Source organism: Prionailurus bengalensis, chromosome E1 (genome assembly GCF_016509475.1).
Source record: "Prionailurus bengalensis isolate Pbe53 chromosome E1, Fcat_Pben_1.1_paternal_pri, whole genome shotgun sequence".
Taxonomy (NCBI): Eukaryota; Metazoa; Chordata; class Mammalia; order Carnivora; family Felidae; genus Prionailurus; species Prionailurus bengalensis.
In genome coordinates this window covers 55,823,236-55,846,848 of record NC_057347.1, presented here as the reverse complement: position 1 = coordinate 55,846,848, position 23,613 = coordinate 55,823,236, and the positions used below count along the sequence as shown (strand labels likewise).

General features: G+C 43.7%; 1 protein-coding gene across 1 annotated transcript in view; it reads left to right on the top strand.

The window, feature by feature from the left end:
* Nucleotides 1-480: 480 nt before the first annotated feature.
* The window catches only part of RNF157 (ring finger protein 157), an 84,794-nt gene continuing 61,661 nt past the window's right edge, over nt 481-23,613 (top strand). Inside the window, 1 exon segment of the mRNA XM_043585635.1 lies at nt 481-643. Within this exon segment, the coding sequence (XP_043441570.1) occupies nt 556-643 (88 nt within the window). The 5' untranslated portion in view covers nt 481-555.

Below are 23,613 nucleotides of genomic sequence, written 5' to 3'. Positions count from 1 at the left end.
GCTCGCTCGTGTCGGGGGCGGGGCTGGAGCGGCCTTTCCACCGCCCGGCGGCCTTGCGCCGCCTTCAGGTGTCTGGGTCGACGGCGAGCAGGCTCCGGGCCGGGCGGTCGGAGGAGCCGGATCCGCAGCCCACAGCCCCAGCCCGCGGCCGCGAGCCCCCGGCCGTCTCCCCGCGCCCCGATGGCAGCCGCTCGCGCCGCATCCCCCCGCCCATTGGCTGGCGCGCCGCCGCCCCGCCCCGCCCCGTCCCGCCCCGCCCCGCCATTGGCCGCGGCCGCCTCGGGCCCCCTGCTCCAGCTGCCGCTGACATCACGCGGCCCGAGGCGGCGGCGGCGGCGGCGGCGGCGGCTGCGCCCCCGGCCCAGCGCGCAGACCCCCCTCGGCAGAGGCGCCGCCGCGGGGCCCGGCGGAGGATGGTGCGCGGCGCGCCGGGGGCTCCCCGCCGCCAGAGCCGCAGCGCCGAGGCGGAGCCGGCTGCGGCGGACAGCCGACCCCCGCACCGCGCGCGGGGCGAGCGGCCGCGGTGAGGCGAGAGGGCGGCGCGGGCGCAGCGCCATGGGGGCCCTGACGAGCCGGCAGCACGCGGGCGTGGAGGAGGTGGACATCCCGTCCAATTCCGTGTACCGCTACCCGCCCAAGTCCGGTGAGGGCCGGCGGGCGCGGGCTGGGCGCGCCCCGGGGCCGGGGGGTGGGGAGGTCTGCGGGCCGGTGCGGCGGGGCCGTTGGCGGGGTAGCCGCGGTGGCCGGCCGGCCCGCCGCCCGAGGACGCGAGCGGCCCTGCAGGCCGTCTGCCCGGTGACAGAGACGCGAGCGGCGGGGACTGCGGCTCCGGAGGGGCGGGGTGCCCGCGGGGCCCTTCTTGGCGCCCGGTGCGCCCTTTCCGCCGGGGGGTGCTGAGGGCTAGGTGGGGCGGGCCTGGCGTCCGAAACGGGGGCCGAGGGCCGGGGCCCGCGCATCCAGGCCTCTGGAGAGGGAGGCGCGGACGCAAGGTTTGAAGTAGGTTTCTCGGGGAGGGGTGGAGTGGCGGGGGGGGGCGCGGAAAGCTTCCATTGCCTGCGGGAGGATGGAGGCCCAGAATGCGTTTGCGGGCTGGCGCTTTTCAGGAAGCTGTCAGAAGCAGAAAGAAGTGTTTCACAGAAACGTTTGGGCATCTGAGTATCAGAGTCACCCGGGTTGTCCCTTTGCCAGAGTAGCGGCAGGCCTGGCTTTTGGAATGGGGAGAGCTAGGGGACAGAGCACAGGCATTTAGAATGTCTAGAAGTTACTATGTGTGTGGTCAGAATCATTGAAAAGAGCGATGTCTGCAGCCCCTGGGTTGTGGCCTAAGCGTTGGAGGTGGAGGAGGGTTTTGCCAGGGAGGGGGAGAGGGTCCCAAGTGGATTGAGCACCGGCCAGTTCTGAACTGCTTGCTGCATGACCTCTTTGCTCGCGATTTTTCGTTGCTTTTTCCCAAGACTTCTGGGGGACGGATGGCTACCATCTTCTCTTTGGCCTGGGACCTAATGAGGATTTGGGCGATCTTGGAGAGGTGTCAGGATGGGAGCCTCAGGGTAAAGACATGCTAATGAGATGAGCTGGTTTCTCAGCAGTGTGTCCAGTGTGTGCCAGGTGGAAGCAGGGACCAGACAATGAACCTGCGCCCTGCAGACTGTCTGCCAGCGCTGTGTCTTGCTGCTGCTGTGCCAAAGAATGAATCCTTGCTGAATATGATTAAGAGCCGTTTTAGAACAGTCTAAGATAAAGCTGCAGGATCTCTAGTGTTTTAATAAAACCCTAGCTAATTAGGACTGTATGAAAAAATGCCCATAGAAGCGTGCACTTTGCTTTTTAATGGACAGAAATATGCACAAGTATTTGTGGGGGATTCCCCCCCCCCCGAAATCACTTAGCTTTTATTGATCAGAGTATGGAACATGTTTTGCTGAGCTTGGAGTTTTCAGTAGAGTTTGCAGTCTCAGAAGAGGATTCACCCTCCCTTCACGTGTGGGAATTAGCATGGGTAAATCTCTAGAAGGCGGTTCCCCAAAGGATATTAATACAAGTATGAGCCTTGGGTGATGATCATAAAAGGAAAATGGACCAAACTAAAACTTTTTAAAAAGATTTGTTTATTAAGTCTACTTATTTATTTAAAATTTTTTTAATGTTTATTTATTTTTGAGACAGAGAGAGACAGAGCATGAATGGGGGAGGGGCAGGGAGAGAGGGAGACACAGAATCAGAAGCAGGCTCCAGGCTCTGAGCCATCAGCCCAGAGCCTGACGCGGGGCTCGAACTCACGAACCGTGAGATCGTGACCTGAGCTGAAGTCGGACGCTCAACCGACTGAGCCACCCAGGCGCCCCATGTCTACTTATTTATTTAGAGAGAGAGGCTGGGGGAGGAGCAGAGAGAGAATCCCAAGCAGGCTCCACATTGTCAGTGAAGAGCCCGTCTCGGGACTCGATCTCATGAACTGGGAGATCATGGCCTGAGCCGAAGTCAGGCCCTCAGCCAGTTGAGCCACCTAGGTATCCCCAAACTAAAACTTTCCTTATGCAACACACTTTGTGCTGACAGTCTGACGTAATCCTCTCCACTCCACCAGTCTTTTAAAAGTGCTAAGTAGTCGTAGCTCATTTCTAATTGGAAGTTCTATATGTGAGAAATCTTTACAGCAAAGGGCCAAATTATTTGTGTTGAAGATAAAACACAGAAGATAAGAACCAGAACATTCATGTCCCAGCCAGCACATCTTTGTGTACTTGAGAATTTCTATGAACGTGCATATATGCTCTAGTCTGGAGACATTTCCCACCCTTCATCTGATCTTTATTTTATTTTTTTATTTTTTAACGTTTATTTATTCTTGAGACAGAGAGAGACAGAGCATGAAAGGGGGAGGGTCAGAGAGAGGGAGACACAGAATCCGAAACAGGCTCCAGGCTCTGAGCTGTCAGCACAGAGCCCGACGCGGGGCCCGAACTCACTGACCGCGAGATCATGACCTGAGCCGAAGTTAGCCGCTTAACCGACTGAGCCACCCAGGTGCCCCTTCCTTCATCTGATCTTTAAACCGACTTGGCTTTTTATGGGGATGATAGTATTGTAGACCTGAAAGGGACCTTTGAGAGAATTTGGCCCAAGACCCACTCATGTCGGTGGTAAGAAAGTGGAAGTCCAGAGACGAAAATTAGTCCGGCCAGGTCACCCATCAAGTTAGGGCACTTCTTTCTAAGCCATCAGCCTCTGCCTTTCGCAAAGAAATTGACTTGTGGAAAGGAGGCTGCTCTGCATCAGGACTGAAACAGAACTCAAAGGCCTGTCCTTGTTGAGGAATCAGACTGGGTTGATTTTAAGCCTTCTTATCTTCAGTACTGATAGTAGGACAAAGCAGATAACAGAGTCAGCTTTCGCCAGGTGACCAGCTAAACTGAGACCGTGCCCTGACTCCCTGGAAAGTCTCAGACTCTGCTGCCCGTGGAAGAGTTTCAGAAAGCAACTCTGTCATCTGGCCCTGTGATGATAGTTACAGTGCCTGGCAGAAATTGCTTTCTTTTGTTTGTGTCTTTAGAGGAACCCCTTAGTTTTGTATGCTCATTGAAATGGAAACATTTAGAAATTACTGAGAACAGGGGCACTTGGGCGGCTCAGTCGGTTAAGCATCCGACTTCAGCGCAGGTCATGATTGTGGGTTTGAGCACCGTGTTGGGCTCTGTGCTGACAGCTCAGAGCCTGGAGCTGCTTCGGATTCTGCGTCTCCCTCTCTCTGCCCCCCCTCCCCTTGTGCTCTGTGTCTCTCGCTCTCTGTCTCAAAAGTAAATATTAAAATAATTTAAAAAAATTTTTTTTAGCGTTTATTATTGAGAGACAGAGACACAGAGCGTGAGCAGGGGAAGGGTAGAGACAGGGGGAAACACAGAATCTGAAGTAGGCTCCAGGCTCTGAGCTGTCAGCACAGAGCCCGACGCGGGGCTCGAACTCACAAACTGCGAGATCATGACCTGAGCGGAAGTCGGTCGCTTAACCAACTGAGGCACCCAGGTGCCCCTAAAAATTTTTTTTAGAAATTACTGAAAACAGCTGATTTCATGTTGAAACTGAAGTTTCTTTAAAAAATTAGGCTTCTTTTTTTAGAGAGAGATAGCCTAAATTGTTTTATAATTATTTATTTTTTGAATAAGTAATCTAAGTTACATGATTCAAAGTTTAAAAGAATGAAAAGCCATAAAGTGAAAGTCTTGTTCTCACTGCTCTGGTCATCACCCAGTTTCTCCCCATACACCTCCTCCCATCCCTGTGTAACCACTTTTGGTTTCTTTGGAATTCTTCCAGTTTCTTGTGCGAATACAAGCATAACATGCTATTTAGGCTGTTCTGCACCTTTTTTTTAAAACCTTTTTTTTTGTAGAGATTTTATTTATTATTTATTTTGTATACATTTTTAATGTTTGTTTATTTATTTATTTTGGAAAGAAAGAGCACAAGAGGGGGAGGAGCAGAGAGAGAGAGGAAGACACAGAATCTGAAGCAGGCTCCAGACTGCTTGCTGTCAGTGCAGGGCTGGATGTGGGGCTTGAACCCATAAACCGTGAAATCATGACCTGAGCCAAAGTCAGATGCTTAACCAACCGAGCCACCCAGACACCCCAAAGATTTTATTTTTTAAATGTTTATTTATTTTGAGCTAGAGAGAGAGCATGCAAGTGTGGGCAGGGGAGAGGCAGACAGAGAGAGAGAGAGAGAGAGAGAGAGAGAGAGAATCCCAAGCAGGCTCCACACTGAGTGTGGAACCAGAAACAGCGCTCAGTCCCACAACCCTGTGATCCCGACCTCAGCCAAAATCAAGTCAGATGCTCAACCGACTGAGCCACGCAGGTGCCCCAAGAGCAGTTTTTTAAGCATGGATAACATCTCTTGTCTGTGAAATAGTTACAACAATTTCTCTTAGTTTTTAGGAACATCAATTTAATATTAGTTTCGAAGCCAAGGAGTTTAAAATCTGTAACTCACTACAAAATAAAGAACTGTTCAGTTCTGGGACAGTTTGATAACTTTAAAATTAAGTAAGTTCCTTGGGGTGCCTGGTGGCTCAGTCGGTTAAGCAACTGACTTCAGCTCAGGTCATGAACTCTGTCAGCATAGAGGCCACTTCTGATAGGCTCTCTCTCTCTTTGCCCCTCCCCTGCAATAAACATTAAAAAAAGAAAGTAATCTGAAATTCATAGTAAATACACTGAATACCATAAAAAACCTAAACGTTCCTCCATTTAATGATGGTCATCAAGGTGAAGAGTTCAAATGCCAGCATTATTTTTCAAACACTTAAAATGTAGTGATTTTCCTCTTGAAACCTCCAGTATTTATTGTTAATTTTTTCAATTTTCTATTTTTTATTTGAGAGATAGAGAGAAAGAGTATGAGAGAGGGGCAGAGGGAAAGATGGAGAGAATCCCCCGACTGTAGGATCATGACCTGAGCTGAAATCAAGAGTCAGACAGACCCTCAGTTGAGCCACCCAGGTGCCCCTGAAACCTCCAGTGTTTTTGTTTTATTTATACTTCATTAAAAGCAGACCGATTTCTTTTACTTCTTGATTTTGTTCTAAGATTTAGGGCCTTTGATTTCCTTATATGATGGTGGTTGTATCCTTTTGTTCTTTAGCATGTTTTCTCTTTCTGTTTATTACCATTTATGTACCTTTACTGAGCACCTGCTATGTATCATGCATTGTACTGTGCACCAGTATATAGATTCTGATCCTTGTGCTCAGTGATTTGGATTCCTTTGGCAAGCAGCAGGATAGCTCTCAAATCAACTTTGTAATTCATGATATGGGTCACAGAAGGGAGTATTAACAACACAAGCTATTTGGTGGCAGTATCAGTCAGGATTCTCCAAAGAAACGGGACCAATAGGAGATATATGTATATTTAAAAAATATATGTATGTTCCTTAAAATAAAAAGATTTATTTTTTTATGTTTACTTTTTATTTTAAGGAATTGTCTTCTGTGATTGTGGGAGCTGGCAAGTCTAAAATTTATAAGGCCCGTCAGCGAGCTGGAAACAGACAGGAATTGATGTAGTCATGAGTCTGAAATCTGTAGAGCAAGCTAGCAGACTGGAAACTCCGGCAGGATTTCTCTTTCAGTCTTAAGACAGAATTCCTTCTTCTCTGGGGAACCTCGGTTTTTGCTCTTACAGTCCTCCACTGATTGGATGAGGCCCATCCACATTATCAAGGTAATTTCTTTTCTTTAAAGTCAACTAATTGTAAATGTTGATTACATCTACAAAATACCATCACAGCAACATCTAGATTAACGTTTGGATAAACAGCTGGGCATGATAGCCCACCCAAGACACATAAAATTTACAACTATAGTGGCTTCCTATTTTAACTAATTATTCTTGTGAAGTAGGTGCTAAGCTCGAGGTTTTAGTTGATGAAAGAGTACTTGTGCTGTGAAAACCTCTTTTTTAAAAAAATTTTTTCTTTAAGTTTATTTATTTATTTTGAGAGAGAGAGCGAGAGTGAGCATGAGCAGGGAAGGGTCAGAGAGAAGAAGAGAGAGAGAATCCCAAGCAGGCTCTGTGCTGACAGTGCAGATGTGGCTCGAACTCACAGACTGCAAGATCATGACCTGACCCGAAACCAAGCCTCTGAAAACTAAGAGTTGGAGGCTTAACTGACTGAGCCACCCAGGTGCCCCAAAACCTATTTAAAAAAAAAAAAAAAAATCTAAAAGTTATAACCTTTAGAAATCATTATTTAAAAATTATGCATCTTCTAGAATTTCAGTGCTTATAATCTAGTGTCAGAAGTGGAATGCAGGCATACAGAGGTAAGTAAGAATACAGACTACCGTCACCAACTGAGGTATATCCCAGGAATGCAGGGTTAGTTTAATATCTGAAAATCAGTTAATGTTAATATATCACATTAGTAGAATAAAAAATAAAAACTACATGATTATTTCAATAAATGGAGATAAAACGCGACAAATCCAACCTTTTCAAGATGAGGAACACTCAGCCAACTGGGAATAGAAGGGAACTTCCTCGATTTGATAAAGGGCATCTCTGAAAAGCCCGCAGCTCATATCATACTTAATGATGAAATACAGAATGCTTTCCTGCTAAGATCAGGAACAAGGCAAGGATGTCTGCTTTTGTCATTTAGTGTTGATTGGAGATTCGGACTAGTACGGCAAAATAAACACAGGTACATATTAAAAAAAAATTTTTTTAAGGCACCCAGAGTGTAAAGGAAGAAGTAAAACTCTGTTCACAGGTGACACGATCCTGTATGAGAAAGTACCAAGGATTACACACACACACACAACACTACTACAATCAATAAATGAGTTAGGAAGATTATACATACAAGATCAATATATAAAAATCAATTGCATTTTTACACACAAGGAATAATCTGAAAATGAAATTAAGAAAGCTGGGGCACCTGGCTGGCTCAGTTGGTTGAGTGTCGGATTTTGGCTCAGGTCCTGATCTTGTGGTTTGTGGGTTTGAGCCCAGCATCAGGCTCTGTGCTGACAGCTTAGAGCCTGGAGCCTGCTTTAGATTCTGTGCCTCTCTCTCTGCCTCTGCCCATCTTGCACTCCGTCTCTCTCTCAAAAATAAATAAACATTAAAAAAAAAATTTTTTTTTTAAAGAAAGAAAGAAAGCAATTCATCCTCGAGTTTCTGGGTGGCTCATTCAGTTAAGTGTCTGACTCTTGGTTTTGGTTCAGGTTATAATCTCAGGGTTTCATGAGTTTGAGCCCTGGTTCAGGCTCTGTGCTGGCAGTGCAGAGCTTGCTTGGAATTCTCTCTCCCTCTCTGCCCCTCCCCTGCTCACTCTTGTGCTTTTGCACACACTGTGGCTCAAAATAAATAAATAAACTTTAAAAAAAAAGTATAAAAGTTGTACACTGAAAATTCTACAATGTTACCGAGATTGATGCTTTAACTAAAGAAGTTTTAATAGATCTAAGTAATTAAACACTTCATGTTGGAAAACTCAGTATTGTCAAGATGCCAATATTCTCCAAATTGATCTAAAAATTTAGTCAAATTCCCAACAAACTTTTTCTAAAGAAATTGACCAACTGATTCTTTTTCTCTTTTTAATTTTTTTTGTTTAACATTTCTTTTTGAGAGATAGAGGGAGGCCGAGCACGAGTGGAGTAGGGGCAGAGACAGAGGGAGACATAGAGTCTTAAGTAGACTCTACACTCAGCACAGAGCCTGATGCAGGGCTCGATCCCATGACTCTGGGATCATGACCTGAGCCAAAATCAAGAGTTGGATGCTCAACCAACTGAGCCACCCAGGTGCCCTGAAAAATCTTTAAAAAAGGAAGGGAGGAAGAGAGGAAGGGAGGGAGGGAGGGAGAGAGAGAGAGAGAAAGAGAGAAAGAGAAAGAAAGAGACTAACGAAGTTAAAGGACTTGCACTACCCAATTTAAAAAATTACTATAAAACCACAGTGTGGTATTGGCACAACAAAAGTCATAATAGATCAATGGAACAGAATTTTAAGGCAGAAATAAAACCTTATGTTCATGGTCAGTTGATTTTGACAAAAGTACCAAGACCTATCAACAGGAAAAGAATAGTTTTTTTCAACAAATGGTGCTGGGACATTTGGATAATGACAAGCAAAAAATAATAGTAACAATAAACTTAAACTCTTTCTTACCTCACCAAAAATTAACTCAGAATGGATCATAGAATGAAGACACAAGTCACAGAATGGGAGAAAATATTTGCAATTCATATATATGTTAAGGGATTTGTATCAAGAATATATAAAGAACTTGTACAATTCAATAAGAAAAAGAACCTGGGGCGCCTGGGTGGCTCAGTTGGTTAAGCATTCTGACTTTGGCTCAGGTCATGATCTCGCGGTTTGTGAGCTCAAGCCCCATGTCAGGCTCTGTGCTGACAGCTCAGAGCCTGGAGCCTGCTTTGTGGATTCTGTCTCCCTCTCCCCTGCCCCTCCCCTGCTCATGCTCTGTCTCTCTCTCAAAAATAAATAAAACATTAAAAAAAATCAGAAAAAAAGAAAAAGACAAACCTTAAAAAAGCAACAAAGGTCTTGATAGACATTCCTCCAAAAAAGGATACATAAATGGAAAATAAGCACATGAAAACAGCATCATTAGCCATTAGGGAAATGCAAATCAAAGCTACAGTTAGATACCACTTCACAACCACTAGGGTGGCTATAATCAATATAAGAAATAATAAGTGTTGGTGAGGATGTAGAGAAATTAAAATTCTGGTACCCTCCTGGTAGAAATGTAAAATAGCACAGTTGCTTTGGAAAACGGTTTGACAGTTCCTTAAATGACTCGGCAATTCCATTCGTAGGTATATATATGCCCAAGAAAAATGGGGAAAATCCACACCAAAATATGTACATGAATGTTTGTGACAGCATTTTTCGTAATAGCTAAAAGGTGGAAATAACCCAAATGTCCGTCAACTGGCAAATGGAACAACTGATAACATGTGACAAGTCCACACAATGGGACTTTATTTGGCAATAACAGGGTATTTGCTACACCATGATGAACCTTGAAAACATTCATGTTAAGTGAAAAGCCAGGTGCAAAATGGTATACATCGAATAATCCCATTTATTCGTAATGTCTGCAAAAGACAAATCCATTGAGACAGAAAGTAGATTAGTGAGTGTCAGTGACTGGGGGAGGGGAAAATGGGGAGTGACTGCTAATGGGTTTCTTTTTGGTATCGTGAAAATGTCCACTAATACGATCATGGTGAATAGTTGCATAACTCTGTGAATATACTAAAAAGCCACTGGATAGTGTACTTTAAATAGGTGAATTGTAAGGTGTATGAATTATGTGTCAATAAAGCTGTTTAAAAAAATGGACCTAAATGTAAGAACTAAAGCTGTAAAACCCCTAAAAGAAGATCTAGATACAGGAGAGATTATTTATTTGACTCAGATTAGGGAAAGAGTTCTTTGATACAGCACCAAAAACACTATCCAGAAGAGAAAAAACTGATAAATTGGATTTCTCCAAAATTAAACATGTTTCTGTTTCAGAAAACATTAAGATAGATGAAAAGACAAGCCATCTTCTGAATGAAAATATTTGCAAAACACATGGATAAAGGATTTGCATCTAGAATATACCAAGAACTTTAACAACTCAGTCTTTATTTGTTTGTTTGTTTGTTTGTTTGTTTGTTTATTTATAATGTTTATTTTTGAGAGAGACAGAGCGTGGGTGAGGGAGGGATGGAGAGAGAGGGAGACACAGAACCTGAAACAGGCTCCAGGCTCCAAGCCGTCAGCACAGAGACTGATGCGGGTCTCCAACTCACAAACGGTGAGATCATGACCTGAGCTGGAGTCATACACTCAACCAACCGAGCCATCCAGGCGTCCCTAACAACAGTGTTAAGACAACCCAATTTAAAAATGGACAAATGAGTTGAATAGGTATGTCCCCAAAGAAGATAAAGGAATGGCAAATAAACCCATAGAATGATGCTCACTACCAGTAGTCGTTAGGAAAATACAGTCAAAACCACAATGAGGGGCACCTGGGTGGCTCAACCGATTAAGCCTCTGACTCTTGCTTTCCGCTCAAGTCATGATCTCAAGGTTTGTGAGTTCAAGCCTCACATTGGGCTCCGTGCTGACAGTGCGGAGCCTGCTTGGGATTCTCTCTTTCCCTCTCTCTCTGCCGCTCCTCCACTCATTTTCTCTGTCTCTTTCTCAAAAATAAATAAACAAACAAACAAACAAACAAACACCACAAGGAGATAGCAGTTCACAACCACTAGGAGAGCTACAATAAGAAAGACGATGTCAAAAAAAAGAAAAAGATCTCAAGTGCTAGTGGGAATGCATGGAAATGGAATCCTAGTACGTCTCTGAAAGGAATGTAACATGGTAGCAGCCACTTTGGAAGAGTTTGGGAGTGTCTTAAAAAATTAAACACATTGGGGCGCCTGGGTGGCGCAGTCGGTTAAGCGTCCGACTTCAGCCAGGTCACGATCTCGCGGCCCGTGAGTTCGAGCCCCGCGTCAGGCTCTGGGCTGATGGCTCAGAGCCTGGAGCCTGTTTCCGATTCTGTGTCTCCCTCTCTCTCTGCCCCTCCCCCGTTCATACTCTGTCTCTCTCTGTCCCAAAAATAAATAAACGTTGAAAAAAAAAAAATTAAACATAAAGTTACCTTATGATCTAGAATTCCACTCTCAACGAATGTGTCCAGAAGATTCACACACAGACACGTATGTGCATGTCCATAGCAGCATTGTATCTATGAATAGGCAAGAAATGGGAAGTAATCCAAATGTTCATCAGCTGGTGAATGGATTAATAAAATGAGGTAAATTCATACAATGAAATGCTATTCAGCGATTTAAAGGAATGAACTAGTGATATATGCTGCACTACACGGATTAACCTCGAAAACATTGTGCTAAGTGCTAGAAACCAGATTTAAGACTGTATATTGTGTGAGTCCATTTATACGAAATGGCTAGAAAAGGCAAATTTATAGAGCTAGAAAACAGCAGTGTTTGCCTAAGCCCGGGGAAGGGAGTGGGAATTCGTTGTAAACGGGCACGAGGGAACATTTTGGGGGTGGTGGAAATGTTTTCAAGTGGATGGTGGTGATAGTTACCAAAGTCATTAAAATGTATGATGGGTGAATTAAAAAAAAAATTATTTTTTCCATTTATTTATTTTTGATAGAGACAGGGCACAAATTGGGGAGGGGCAGAGAGAGAAGGAGACACAGAATCCGAAGGAGGCTCCAGGCTCCGAGCCGTCAGCACAGAGCCCGACCCGGGGCTCGAACCCACGAACCGTGAGATCATGACCTGAGCCGAAGTCGGACGCTTAACCGACTGAGCCACCCAGGTGCCCCATGATGGGTGAATTTTATGTGATGTATAGTATACCTCAGTAAAGCTGTTAAAAGTAACTACACAGGGGTTTCTGCCAAGTGAGTAAAATACAGAAAAGAGCTTGATCAGTAAGGGTAGAGTTCTAGAAAGCAATGGTTCCGAACACATCGAAGGCAGGGTAGAACGCTCAAATAGCCCAAGAGGGAGAATAGTATTAGTAATGGCCTGGAAGTTTGCTGGTGTGCTTTGTTTTTGTTTTGTTTTGTTTTGGCCTTTATAAGTTTTTATTTTAATGTCAGTTAACATCTAGTGTTGTATCAGTTTCAGGTGTACTTGCCAGTATTCTTGATGGATTTAGAGAATAGCGAATAGGTAAGTTGGTTGAGGCAGGAAATTCTAGTAGAAAGATAGCGTGAAATAAAATTTGGGAGGTGGGTAGGAGCCAAAAGAGAGAGGAACCAGGTGATGTTCTTAGGAAGATTTATCTCTTAGAGGTATAGGTTGTAGGGAGAAAAAGACCTAGAAGCATGGAGATTTGCTAGGGAAGTATAACCTGATAATCCACTGTAACCGAACTTGGAAAGGGCTGAGGTCTTGACAAGGATGCTTGGCACAAAGCACACGTTGAGTGTTTTTGTGGTTTTGATGACTATGACATTTTTAGGCTGGGTGACCAGAGAAGTGAGCACCATTGACGGAAATTGAGAATCTGGGGAAGAAACTGCTTTTCAAGTGAGTCCCAAACGGGCCGCCTGGGTGGCTCAGTCGGTTAGATGTCCAACTTCAGCTCACGTCATGATATGAGTTCGAGCCCCTGGAGCCTGCTTTGGATTCTGTGTCTCCCTTTCTCTCTGCCTCTCTGTCTCTCTCAAAAATGAAAAATAAAAAAAGAATTTTAAAGTGAGTTCCAAATGTCATCCAGGGCTTTACTGCCCCTTAGAATCTAGAAGAATTAGAACCCCCCCCCAATCCCCCCAAATCATAGAGTGTAGACTTCTAATGCCACTTCCAAGATTTCTGCGAATTCCTGCATGTCCCGTGGTATAGTCATGTTGGCTCCTGAGCTCCAGCTTGCTGTCTTTGCCCCACAGTAAATGTGACTTCGGTCCATTCTTCAGTTTCTCCAAAAAAATTCCATTCACAGAAAACCCTGAAAGCGTAGATTCTGGGGCGCCTGGGTGGCTCAGTCGGTTAAGCACCGGACCCTTTGTCTCTGCTCAGGTCATGATCTCCCGGGTCGTGTGGGATCGATCCCTCCCGAGTCAGGCTCTGCGCTGGCAACTTGTTGCTGCTTGGGATTTTCGCTCCTCTCTGCCCCTCCCCTGCTCACATGCATGTTTGTGCTCACGAGCACTCGCTCTCTCTCTCTCAAAGATAAATTAATAAACATAAAAACCCCCCAACAAAGTATAGATTCTGCTAAAGGTCTGTGGAGGGCAATGAAGTTGGGGTTTACATTGCAGAAATACAAAGGAGTAGCAAGCAGCATCGCCCTAAACTGAACTTCAGCTACGGAGTTTTACTGGCTCTTAGGTTCCCCAGCCCCAGCCTTTCTCATCCTGTCATTTCTCTGCCTTTTTGACTCTTCTTCTCACCCTTTCTCCTGAGAAGAAAAGTTACAAGACAGTTTGAGTTGCAACCAGTAACAAAAGGACATGGACCCTTGGTGTGTTGTTCTTCCTTCTCAGAAGCTCATTAAGGTATATTCCAAAAAAAAAAAAAAAAGATTATGCCTTCACCCAGAGGAGTTGTGCTGACAGCTCTTGAGATAAAATGCTCTTTATTCCCCCTCCTCCCGGCAATAAAGGTGAACTTGAAGCAAAGAGGGGTTACCCGGATGAAAAGATGCAGCAGGTGGTTAAAGATTTGGGCTGAAACTCCAAAGAAGGATCAGAAGAAAATGTTTGGGAGTCGAGTTATGGGAAAGGAGGAGCCGGTGTGTATTGATTGCTCCCTGGGCCTGACAACAGTCCTTTGAAAGAGGTGTTACTATCCGTTTTACAAATAAAGAAACCGCAGCTCAAAAAAGTTAAATGAGTTGTCCTAGGTCATACAGTGGTAGGAGGTGGCACCAGGAGCAAATTCACGTGTGCCTTAAGTCAGAGCCTCTGCTTTGATTCTATGAGGAAGAGAGAGGGAGAAAGAATGAAAGGAAAGGAGGGACCTGAGCTCTTAGAGACACTTCCGCGTTTGTGGGCTGCACAAAAGCGTGGAACAAGTGGTAGGTAAGAAGAGATTCAGGACCGGGAGGGTTTGGGGAGCCAAGGGACAAGGAGCCTCAGAAATGAGTGTGGGAGTCTTCTGAGCGCTCATAAGGGTGAAGGAAGTGTGAGAACAGACTTGGCCCGCTGGTGTTGCAGGGGAGAATTCAGAGCGGCGGAAACCACTGGAAGAGCTGCGGAGTTACTGGCCATGGGTGGGAGCAGGCGGGAATGAGGGATGGGGGCCCAGGGGGCGGATTTTAAGGCATGGCAGGTGAAACTCTTTTTGTATTTGCTTTTTAAGTTGGGGAGACCAGAATATGCTTTCAGCGCAAGGCAAGTAAAAAGATGGTGGACAGAGGAATAGCAATATTGAGAAAGAGGGAGGTTGCTGATGAGGTCTCGAGGAGGGAGAGGCAGTTGGGAATGGGAACTCAAGCGGAAAAGTTAACCTTGGAATGGGGAAAGCGCTACCTTCTTGAGATCGGAAGAACGTATGGATAGAAATATAGGGAAGTTGGAAGGTGTTGAAACTTTGGCTTTTTGTTTTTGTTTTTTTCTTTAAGGATTTTTTTATTGATTGATTTTGAGAGAGAGGGGGAGAGAGAGAGAATCCCAAGTAGGCTCTGCACTGTCAGCACAGAGCCAGACGTGGGGCTCAGACTCAAGAACTGTGAGATCGTGATCTGACTCAAAGTTAAGAGTTACATGATTAACCCACTGAGCCACCCCGGCACCCCGAGGTGGTGAAGCTTTTGTGACGCTGAAGGATTTTGAGGGGATGTCGCAAAGTGGAAGAGGCAGGTTTGGTACCTTGAAAATGGGGGGAAGGCTTGGCTCTGTCGATGTGCGCCTTGCTCTAAATATTGGAAAGCTACAGTTGTTAAAACTGTATTGTACTCAGGGGCATCTGGCCTGCTCCGTCAGTAGAGTATGTGACTCTGAATCTCAGGGTTGTGAGTTTGGGCCCCACGTTGGGCATGGAGCCTACTAAAAAACAAAACAAAACTATATTGTACTCAAACAAAAACACTTCATTGTGCTCATTCAGAATAGAATAGAGTCTGGAGCTAGGTATGTATATATAGCATGATAAAAATAGATTTTCAGTTTAGTGGGGGTAATGGAATATTCAATAAATGGTGTTAGTAAAGCTTCCCGTTTGGAAAAAAAAAAAAAAAAAAGACTAACCCCTTATCCCACACAGTCTATAAGGACAAATTCCAGATCAAATAGCAACAACAACAATACCCAGGAGGGGAAAAAAAAGCATGCAAACAATGTAAACTAGAAAGTAGGGAATGTTTATCAGTAGGGAACCAGTTCATTAAATCTGGGCATTCAATGGGAATACAGTACAATGGTTAAGAGTACACATAGGAACTCTGTAACAAAAATAGCTGGGTTTGGGACCTGACACTGCCTCTTACTAGCTGTGTGATCCTGGACAAATTACTTACCCTGTCTGTGCATTTACCATCTCTTCTGCAAAATAAAAAAATTTGTACCGCCTACCTTATATGGTTGTTGTGAGGAATAACCTATGTGGTACTTGTTAGTACTGTGCTGGTATAGAGTGAGTCCTCGATATGGGGTTGTTACATTGAGGTTATTATGAGGTATTATGTGGTCATAATAATAATGAGTTTGATTTAAAAAAAATTTTTTTTTAACGTTTATTTATTATTGAGAGACACAGAGAGACAGAGCATGAACATGGGAGGGGCAGAGAGAGAGAGAGAGACACAGAATCCGAAGCAGGCTCCAGGCTCTGAGCCATCAGCACAGAGCCCGATGCGGGGCTCGAACTCACAAACCGCAAGATCATGGCCTAAGCTGAAGTCGGACACTTAACCGACTGAGCCACCCAGGCGCCCCACGAGTGGCAGACATGGAAAGATGCATAGAGTGCGATAGGCAAAAAAACCCCAAAAAACAAAAAAAACCCTTGCAGATCGATATGTGTATATTCCAATTAAATTAAAAGACAAAGTAAAACAGAAAATCCGAATGTGTTTATATCTGTGTAGGAAAACCTGGAAGGCCACAAACCAATTCTTAATAGAGTTACATCTCACAGAACGGATAATCGGGTTGGATTATCACTTTTTAAATTACGCGCTTCTGTGTATTTTTGTTTTTTATTTTTGCAAAGGATATGTTTTATTTGTGTAATTTTTAAAAAGGCTTTATTTAGGGGCGCCTGGGTGGCGCAGTCGGTTAAGCGTCCAACTTCAGCCAGGTCACGATCTCGCGGTCCGGGAGTTCGAGCCCCGCGTCGGGCTCTGGGCTGACGGCTCGGAGCCTAGAGCCTGTTTCCGATTCTGTGTCTCCCTCTCTCTCTGCCCCTCCCCCGTTCATGCTCTGTCTCTCTCTGTCCCAAAAATAAATAAACGTTGAAAAAAAAATTAAAAAAAAAATAATAAAAAAAATAAAAAGGCTTTATTTTAAGTAATCTCTACACCAAACATGGAGCTCGAACTCCTAACCCCAAGATCCAGAGTCACTGCGTTCCACCTACTAAGCCAGCCAGGTGCCCTTTGAAATTTTTTAAGTGAATAAAAGCATAAATAACAAAAGTAGTGCTGTGCATTAGAATTGAGTGAACAGCATTAGTCGGCTCAGGTCATGATCTCACGGCTCGCAGCGCATCAGGCTCTGTGCTGACAGTTCCGACCCCTGAGCCTGCTTCGGGTTCCGTGTCTCCCTCTCTCTCTGCCCCTCCCCTGCTCACAATCTCTCTCTCTCTCTCTCTCTCTCTCTCTCTCTCAAAAATAAATAAACATTAAAAAAAAAATTTTTTTTAAAGAATTGAGTCGAATAGTTAAGATGTTTGAAAACTTTTGTTACTGTTTTTTCATTTTTGTGACCAAAAGCTTAAAGTATATTATTTAAATATTGTGTAGATGAAGCTTTTTCAAATACATGGAAACCTAATAGGATTCCTATAGCCAATTTTCTCTTATTTATTTATTTATTTATTTATTTATTTATTTTTAATTTTTTTTCAACGTTTATTTATTTTTGGGACAGAGAGAGACAGAGCATGAACGGGGGAGGGGCAGAGAGAGAGGGAGACACAGAATCGGAAACAGGCTCCAGGCTCCGAGCCGTCAGCCCAGAGCCTGACTCGGGGCTCGAACTCCCGGACCGCGAGATCGTGACCTGGCTGAAGTCGGACGCTTAACCGACTGCGCCACCCAGGCGCCCCCAATTTTCTCATATTTAAATTTTGTATAAAGTTATTATTTTATTTTTAAAGTTATTTTAATTTATTTTATTTACTTTTTTATTTTTATTTTATTTATTTATTTAATTTTAATGTTTATTTATTTTTGAGAGAGAGAGACAGACAGGGAGCGAGCAGGGGAGGGGCAGAGAGAGACACAGAATCCGAAGCAGGCTCCAGGCTCTGAGCTGTCAGCACAGAGCCAGATGTGGGGCTCAAACTCACAAACCTGAGATCATGACCTGAGCCGAAGTCGGGCACTTAACTGACTGAGCCACCCAGGCACCCTTTATTTACTTTTTTAAATGTTTATTCATTTTTGAAAGAGAGAGAGAGAGAGAGAGAGAGAGAGAGAATGGGGGAGGGGCAGAGAGAGGAGGACAGAGGATCTTAAGCCAGCTTTGCACTGACAGTAGAGAGCCGGATGAGGAGTTTGTACTCATGAACTGGGAGATCGTGACCTGAGTCGAAATCTGATGCTTAACCTTGAGCCACCCAGGCGCACCTAAAGTTATTTTTAAATATAATTCCATTTTTTTGCAATAATCAAGCATACACCTCCATTAAGTTGAAGATTAATATTTTTTCACTTATAGGCAGAATAGTTGTTTTATGTGACATTGTTCAAAATGCAAAAAGAAGGGAAGATTGTTTATAAATCTTGCAGTAAAAACTCCCACTTAGCCTAAGATAGGGGCTAAAATCCCAAATACATTTTACTTTATCATTTACTCCACATAAATTATCAAAATTTTTTGCTTGCTCATCTTTGAGTTTTGTGTGTTTTGTAAAATATAAAGTTTCCATGACTTGAGTTTAAAATCTTTGATTTGCAATGTGCCATTACTTAGAGGCCTAAACAGTTGGGGTTTTTTTCCTATGCCTGGTTTCTGTAGGCAGACATTTCAGTAATTTCATGGATTTGGAAAGAAAAGTTCTTATTTATTTTTTGAAATCTTTTTTATTAATGTTTATTTTTTATTTTTGAGAGAGAGACAGAGACAGAGACATTGTGCACAAGTGGGGGAGGAGCAGAGAGAGAGGGAGAATCCTAAACAGGCTCCAGGCTCTGAGCTGTCAGCACAGAGCCCGATGCGGGGCTTGAATTGCCAAACTGTGAGATCATGACCTCAGCCGAAGTCCGACACTTAACAGACTGAGCCACCCGGGCTCAGTTTTTATTTTTTTACATTTTAGTTTTCATTAATCTCTACCCCCAACGTGGGCTCAAATTTACAACCCTGACTCAAGAGTCACATACTCTAGGGACTGAGCCAGCCAGCTCCCCCCCCCCCACCTTTTTTTTTAAATTAGAGTTTTTGTTAATATATAGGGTACCCATAATGATTAAGGTGAACAATGTGATGATTTGATATATATATATCTTATAAAAGGCATACAGAGTTGCAGGAAAATGGGAAGTGGGTCTAATTGTTCTTTATTGTGTGATGCTATAGTTCATAGCAGTTTGGTGGCATATATCAGAATGTCTCATTGGATCAGATGTAAATTATGGAATCAATTGAGCAATATTTAATTTCACTGTGATGTTCGGAATATGGCCCAATAGCTTAAATTCATTGGGCAAATTGTTTAAGATAGTGAATTGTAACTGAGGTGTTTGTCTTTGGTTTTTCTGAAAACCAGAAAACCAGTTTTCTCAGAAAAACTGAGGTTTTTCTCTTCTTCACATAAGGAACAAATAGTTGTGTTTTTCTTTGTGGACAGTTGAAGTCAATATACTGATTTGAGCTCTTGGTTCAAAAGTTGTCTTTGATAGGGTAGGATTCCTTCGGTACTATACAAGTTCCTTTGGAATTACTCTGAAGTTTTTGTAGAGCCAGAAAGTGTTGATAGTGACAAAGATTAAATCGGAGGATGAGGAATAGTGTCTGGAGCTGTGCTCTCTACTGTGGCGGCCACTGGCTTCATGTAGCCGTAGAACACTTGAAATGTGGCAAGTTCAAGGGCGCCTGAGTGACTCGGTTGGTTGAGCGTCTGACTCTTGGTTTCAGCTCCGGTCATCATCTCACGACCCCATGTCAGCTGCTGGTGTGGAGCCTGCTTGGAATTCTCTCTCTCTCTCTCCCTCTCTCTGCACCTCCCCTGCTTGTTCGTTCACTCTCTCAAAACGCATAAATAAACATTAAAAAAACCCAAACCTGGCCAGTCCAAAATGAGGTGCACTGTAAACAGTAGGAAATATGTGCCAGATTTTGAAGACTCCATACTTAAAAAAAAAAAAGAATGTAAATAGCTTGTTAATAATTTTTACACTGATTTGCATGTTGATAAAACATTTTGGATCTATTGGGATATTGGGATATCCAATATTGGGATAGATAAAATATATTAAAATTAATTTTGCTTTTTAAAAAATGCGGCTATTAGATAATTTAAAAATTACGTAGGGGGCTTGCACTTTTGGCTTGTGTTATATTTTTATTGGACAGCCCTGATCTGGAGGAACAGTGCTAGTGTAATTTTCTTCCCTTAGAAATAGTTTTACTTTTTTGCCTGGATGCCTTTTTTTCTTTAATATTTTTTTCCTTTAATCCTGAACTTGAATTAGTGTTGGCCATTCTGGACCAAACCTTATTATTATTTTTTTTCTTTACTGTAGTGAAAATCATGTAGCGTTAAATTTATTATCTCAACCACTTTCAAGTGTACAATTCAGTAGTGTTAAGATCTCTAGAACTTTTTCTTCTTACAAAACAGAAACTCTATACCCATTAAACACCATTTCCCCCTTCTCCCTCCCACTCGTGCTGTGTTTTAAATATAATGTTGGAGATCCGTGTATGATGTGTCTTCTTTTTCCCCCTTTACTGAGACATAATTGACATAAAACGTCGTATAAGTTTAAGGTGTACAAAGCGATGAGATGACACCCGTCTGTCTCGTAAAATGATTACCACAAGATATACCTTCTTCAAGCCCACAAAGAATTTGAATACGAATTCTGATTAAGAAATTCTAGCTAACTCATAATGAAAAGCTTGCAGTTTATCCATTAGTCATGTGTGTTCCTGTTAGCAAACAGGCAAAGTATTTGAGTACAGTTCTTTCCCCCCTACCATTTCTGATTTTAGAGTGTAGTTCATGCTGAAAAGTGAAACTGTGCACAAATATGCCAAAAGGCATCGTTTTCAGAGACCGTTAGTGTGTTCGGCGTTACCGTCTGCTGATGCGGTAGCGGCACATGACTGTGCGCTGATCTGTCCCTTTAGACAGCTGGGCACACAGACAGAAAGCTTTATCCAGGCCGCAGAGGCAGATTTGCTCTTTCTTGCCAGTCTAATTAGGGCAAGTTATTACAGGGGTCCGTTTGAAAGAAAGGAACGAGCAAAGTTTTGGTTGCTTTAAGCTTATTATTATTATTTTTTAACAGAGAAGCTATTTGTATGTTAAGTGCACCAAGGGAGATCATCTTTTTTTTTTTTAAGTTTATTTATTTTTGAGAGAGAGAAAGCGCGCACGCGTATGTATGCACACGGGTTGGGGGGAGGAGCAGAGAGGGAGAGAGTACTGTCAGCACAGAGTCCAGTGCGGGGCTCAGTCCCACAAACTGTGAGATCATGACCTGAGCCAAAACCGAGAGTCGGACACTCAATTCACTGAGCCACCCAGGCGCCCCCGGAGATCATCTTTTTAAAGGAACTTTACATCGACTCTTCTACTGAAACGCAGAAGTCCTTTTTTCACCTGTGATATATTGACCCTAATGTTAAATCTGTGTGTATTTGTGCTCTTGATTTTTAATGTAAGGCAAAGGTACAGCTAGCTGTACCCTACTTTCTTGGTAATTTCTTCTCTTTTAATGTTATGGCAAAAAAAAAAAAAAAAAGAACACTGTCACCATCTTTAGCCCTTTACCCCCCAAGACATCAGTGCTCTTCTCTTGCTAGGATAATCACTACCATCGGTAAGTTGGTTATCTGGATCTCTTTGTCCCTACATCCCTCACCTGACTGTTCACAGGTACTGGAAACTCAGCGTGTCCCATACTGAACTCAACAGTACAGTTCAGACACCAAACCTTCCTCTCTCCATTCTTTATTCATGACTTGGGCAAGCCATCCCCTCAGCGTGAAACCTTTAACTTTTTATTTATCTTATGGTATTTATTTATTTAAGTCATTTCTTTCCCCAACGTGGGGTTCGAACTCCTGACCAGAGATCAAGACTCGCACACTCCACCGATCGAGCCAGCCAGGCGCCCCAAAATCTTTAACTTCTAAAATGTCAGCGAATGGATGATAACTATATAGTCTCTAACGTATAGAAAATATATTTTGCTAAAGGTTCAACAACAAATGACTTCCACTGTTTGAGAAGGCAGCTTCTACTTAGGGCAACTCGGCACCTCCCCCCTCTATAAATTATGCACTTGGAAAATAGGGCTTGCAAGTGCGAGACATAAATAATTGATAATTAAGCTTTCCCAAATGATGAATTGCACTGTCACCGCAGATACATACACTTTGTATTTTTCGGTTTGGGTGGGTAACTCTCGCGAGTTCCTCAGTGATGCTTTGATTTTGGCCGCTTTTTCTCTCAAATAATGTTTTCCTACTTGTTGTTCAATTAAAGAATCGCCTCACTTTGTGGTGAGTGATTTTTATCCACATTGCCTCGTGTAATAAGTGTTTGTAAAGCTGCATGGGAAGAACACCCGTGAATGAACGTGTGGTTCAGTTTTTCTGTTGGAATTTGCTTCTCTGTCTTCCTTCCTATGGCTTTTTCACAGCTGAAAGTGCTGAATCTCACTGTGTTTAGTGTGCTATAAACCTTCGACAAAAATTGAAACTGGTTTAGAAAATGTATCTATACTAAAATTGAAACTGGTTTAGAAAATGTATCTGTACTCTTGCTGTGTGACAGATAACGACGAAGCCTCTCACCATTTCATACGTTTTTTGAATTCATCCAGGAATTGGGGTACGTGAGGAGAGCAGTGAGAAGGCGTGTTGGGGGATAAATCCTTTCCTTCGGATGGCTTATCTTCATGGGATAATTAGATTATGGAAATTTGGGTTGGGGTGCCTGCCTGGCTCAATCGGTTAAGCGTCCAACTCTTGATTTTAGCTCAGGGTGTGATCTCACGGTTTGTGAGTTCAAGCCCCACATCGGGCTCCTCGCTGACAGTGCGCGGAGCCTGCTTAGGATTCTCCCGCCCCGCTCCTCCCTCCCACTTTCCCTCTCTCTCAAAATAAATAAACTTAAAAAAAAAAAAAGAAATTTATGTTAAGAGGCATTCATTTAAGTCTAGGTTGGAAAGTATTCCCAGGTGGAATTTGCAGTGTTACCTAAGCCTCCCTTGGTGACTTATCAGTGCCCTCACGTCCTGGTACAGTTCCTCAGTTTGTCTGGATGAGGCAGATGGGGATTCTGACCCCTGAGTACTGATTGCCTCTAGTTACTGTAGTGTTAAAAATATCCCTGCTTCCTCGTGAGTCAAGGTGGGGCCAAGACATGACTGATGTCTCTGAAACCCTGGCCATTCACACTGTTAGTGAATTTGGGACTGAGGGTGTGTGTTTTGTGTGTGTGTGTGTGCGCACATGTGTCTTTTCATAGTTCTAAACTATTGTCCTGTCGAACTCCATAATCTGTGTGGTAATTGGTAGGTAAAGTCAATGACAGCTATATATTTTTTTTTCATTTTTTTAAAATGTTTTTATTTATTTTTGAGACAGAGAGAGACAGAGCATGAGAAGGGGAGGGGCAGAGAGAGGGGGAGACACAGAATCTGAAGTGGGCTCCAGGCTCTTGAGCTGTCAGCACGGAGCCCTGTGTGGGGCTCGAACTCATGGAGTGTGAGATCATGACCTGAGCTGAAGTCGGACGCTCAACCGACTGAGCCCCCCAGGAGCCCCAAGGACAGCTATGTTTTAAAAAAATGTTTATTTATTTATTTTGAGAGAGAGTAAGAGTGTGAGTGCAAGAGCAGGGGAGGGGCAGGGAGGGGGGGTGAGAGAGAATCCCAAGCAGGCTCTGTGCTGTCAGCTTAGAGCCTGACGCAGTCCCATGAACTGCAAGATCATGATCTCAACCGAAATCGAGAGTCGGACACTTACCCGCCTGAGCCACGCAGGTGCCCCCAAGGACAGTTGTATTATATAAATTCATTTTAATAATCATCTTGGGGCACTTGGGTGGCTCAGTCGGTTAAGCATGTGACTTTGGCTCAGGTCATGATCTCACAGTGAGTGAGTTCGAATCCCACGTGGGATGGGCACGAGCCCTGCTTCTCCCTCTCTCTCTCTCTCTTCCTCTCTGTCTCCGCCTTTATGTGT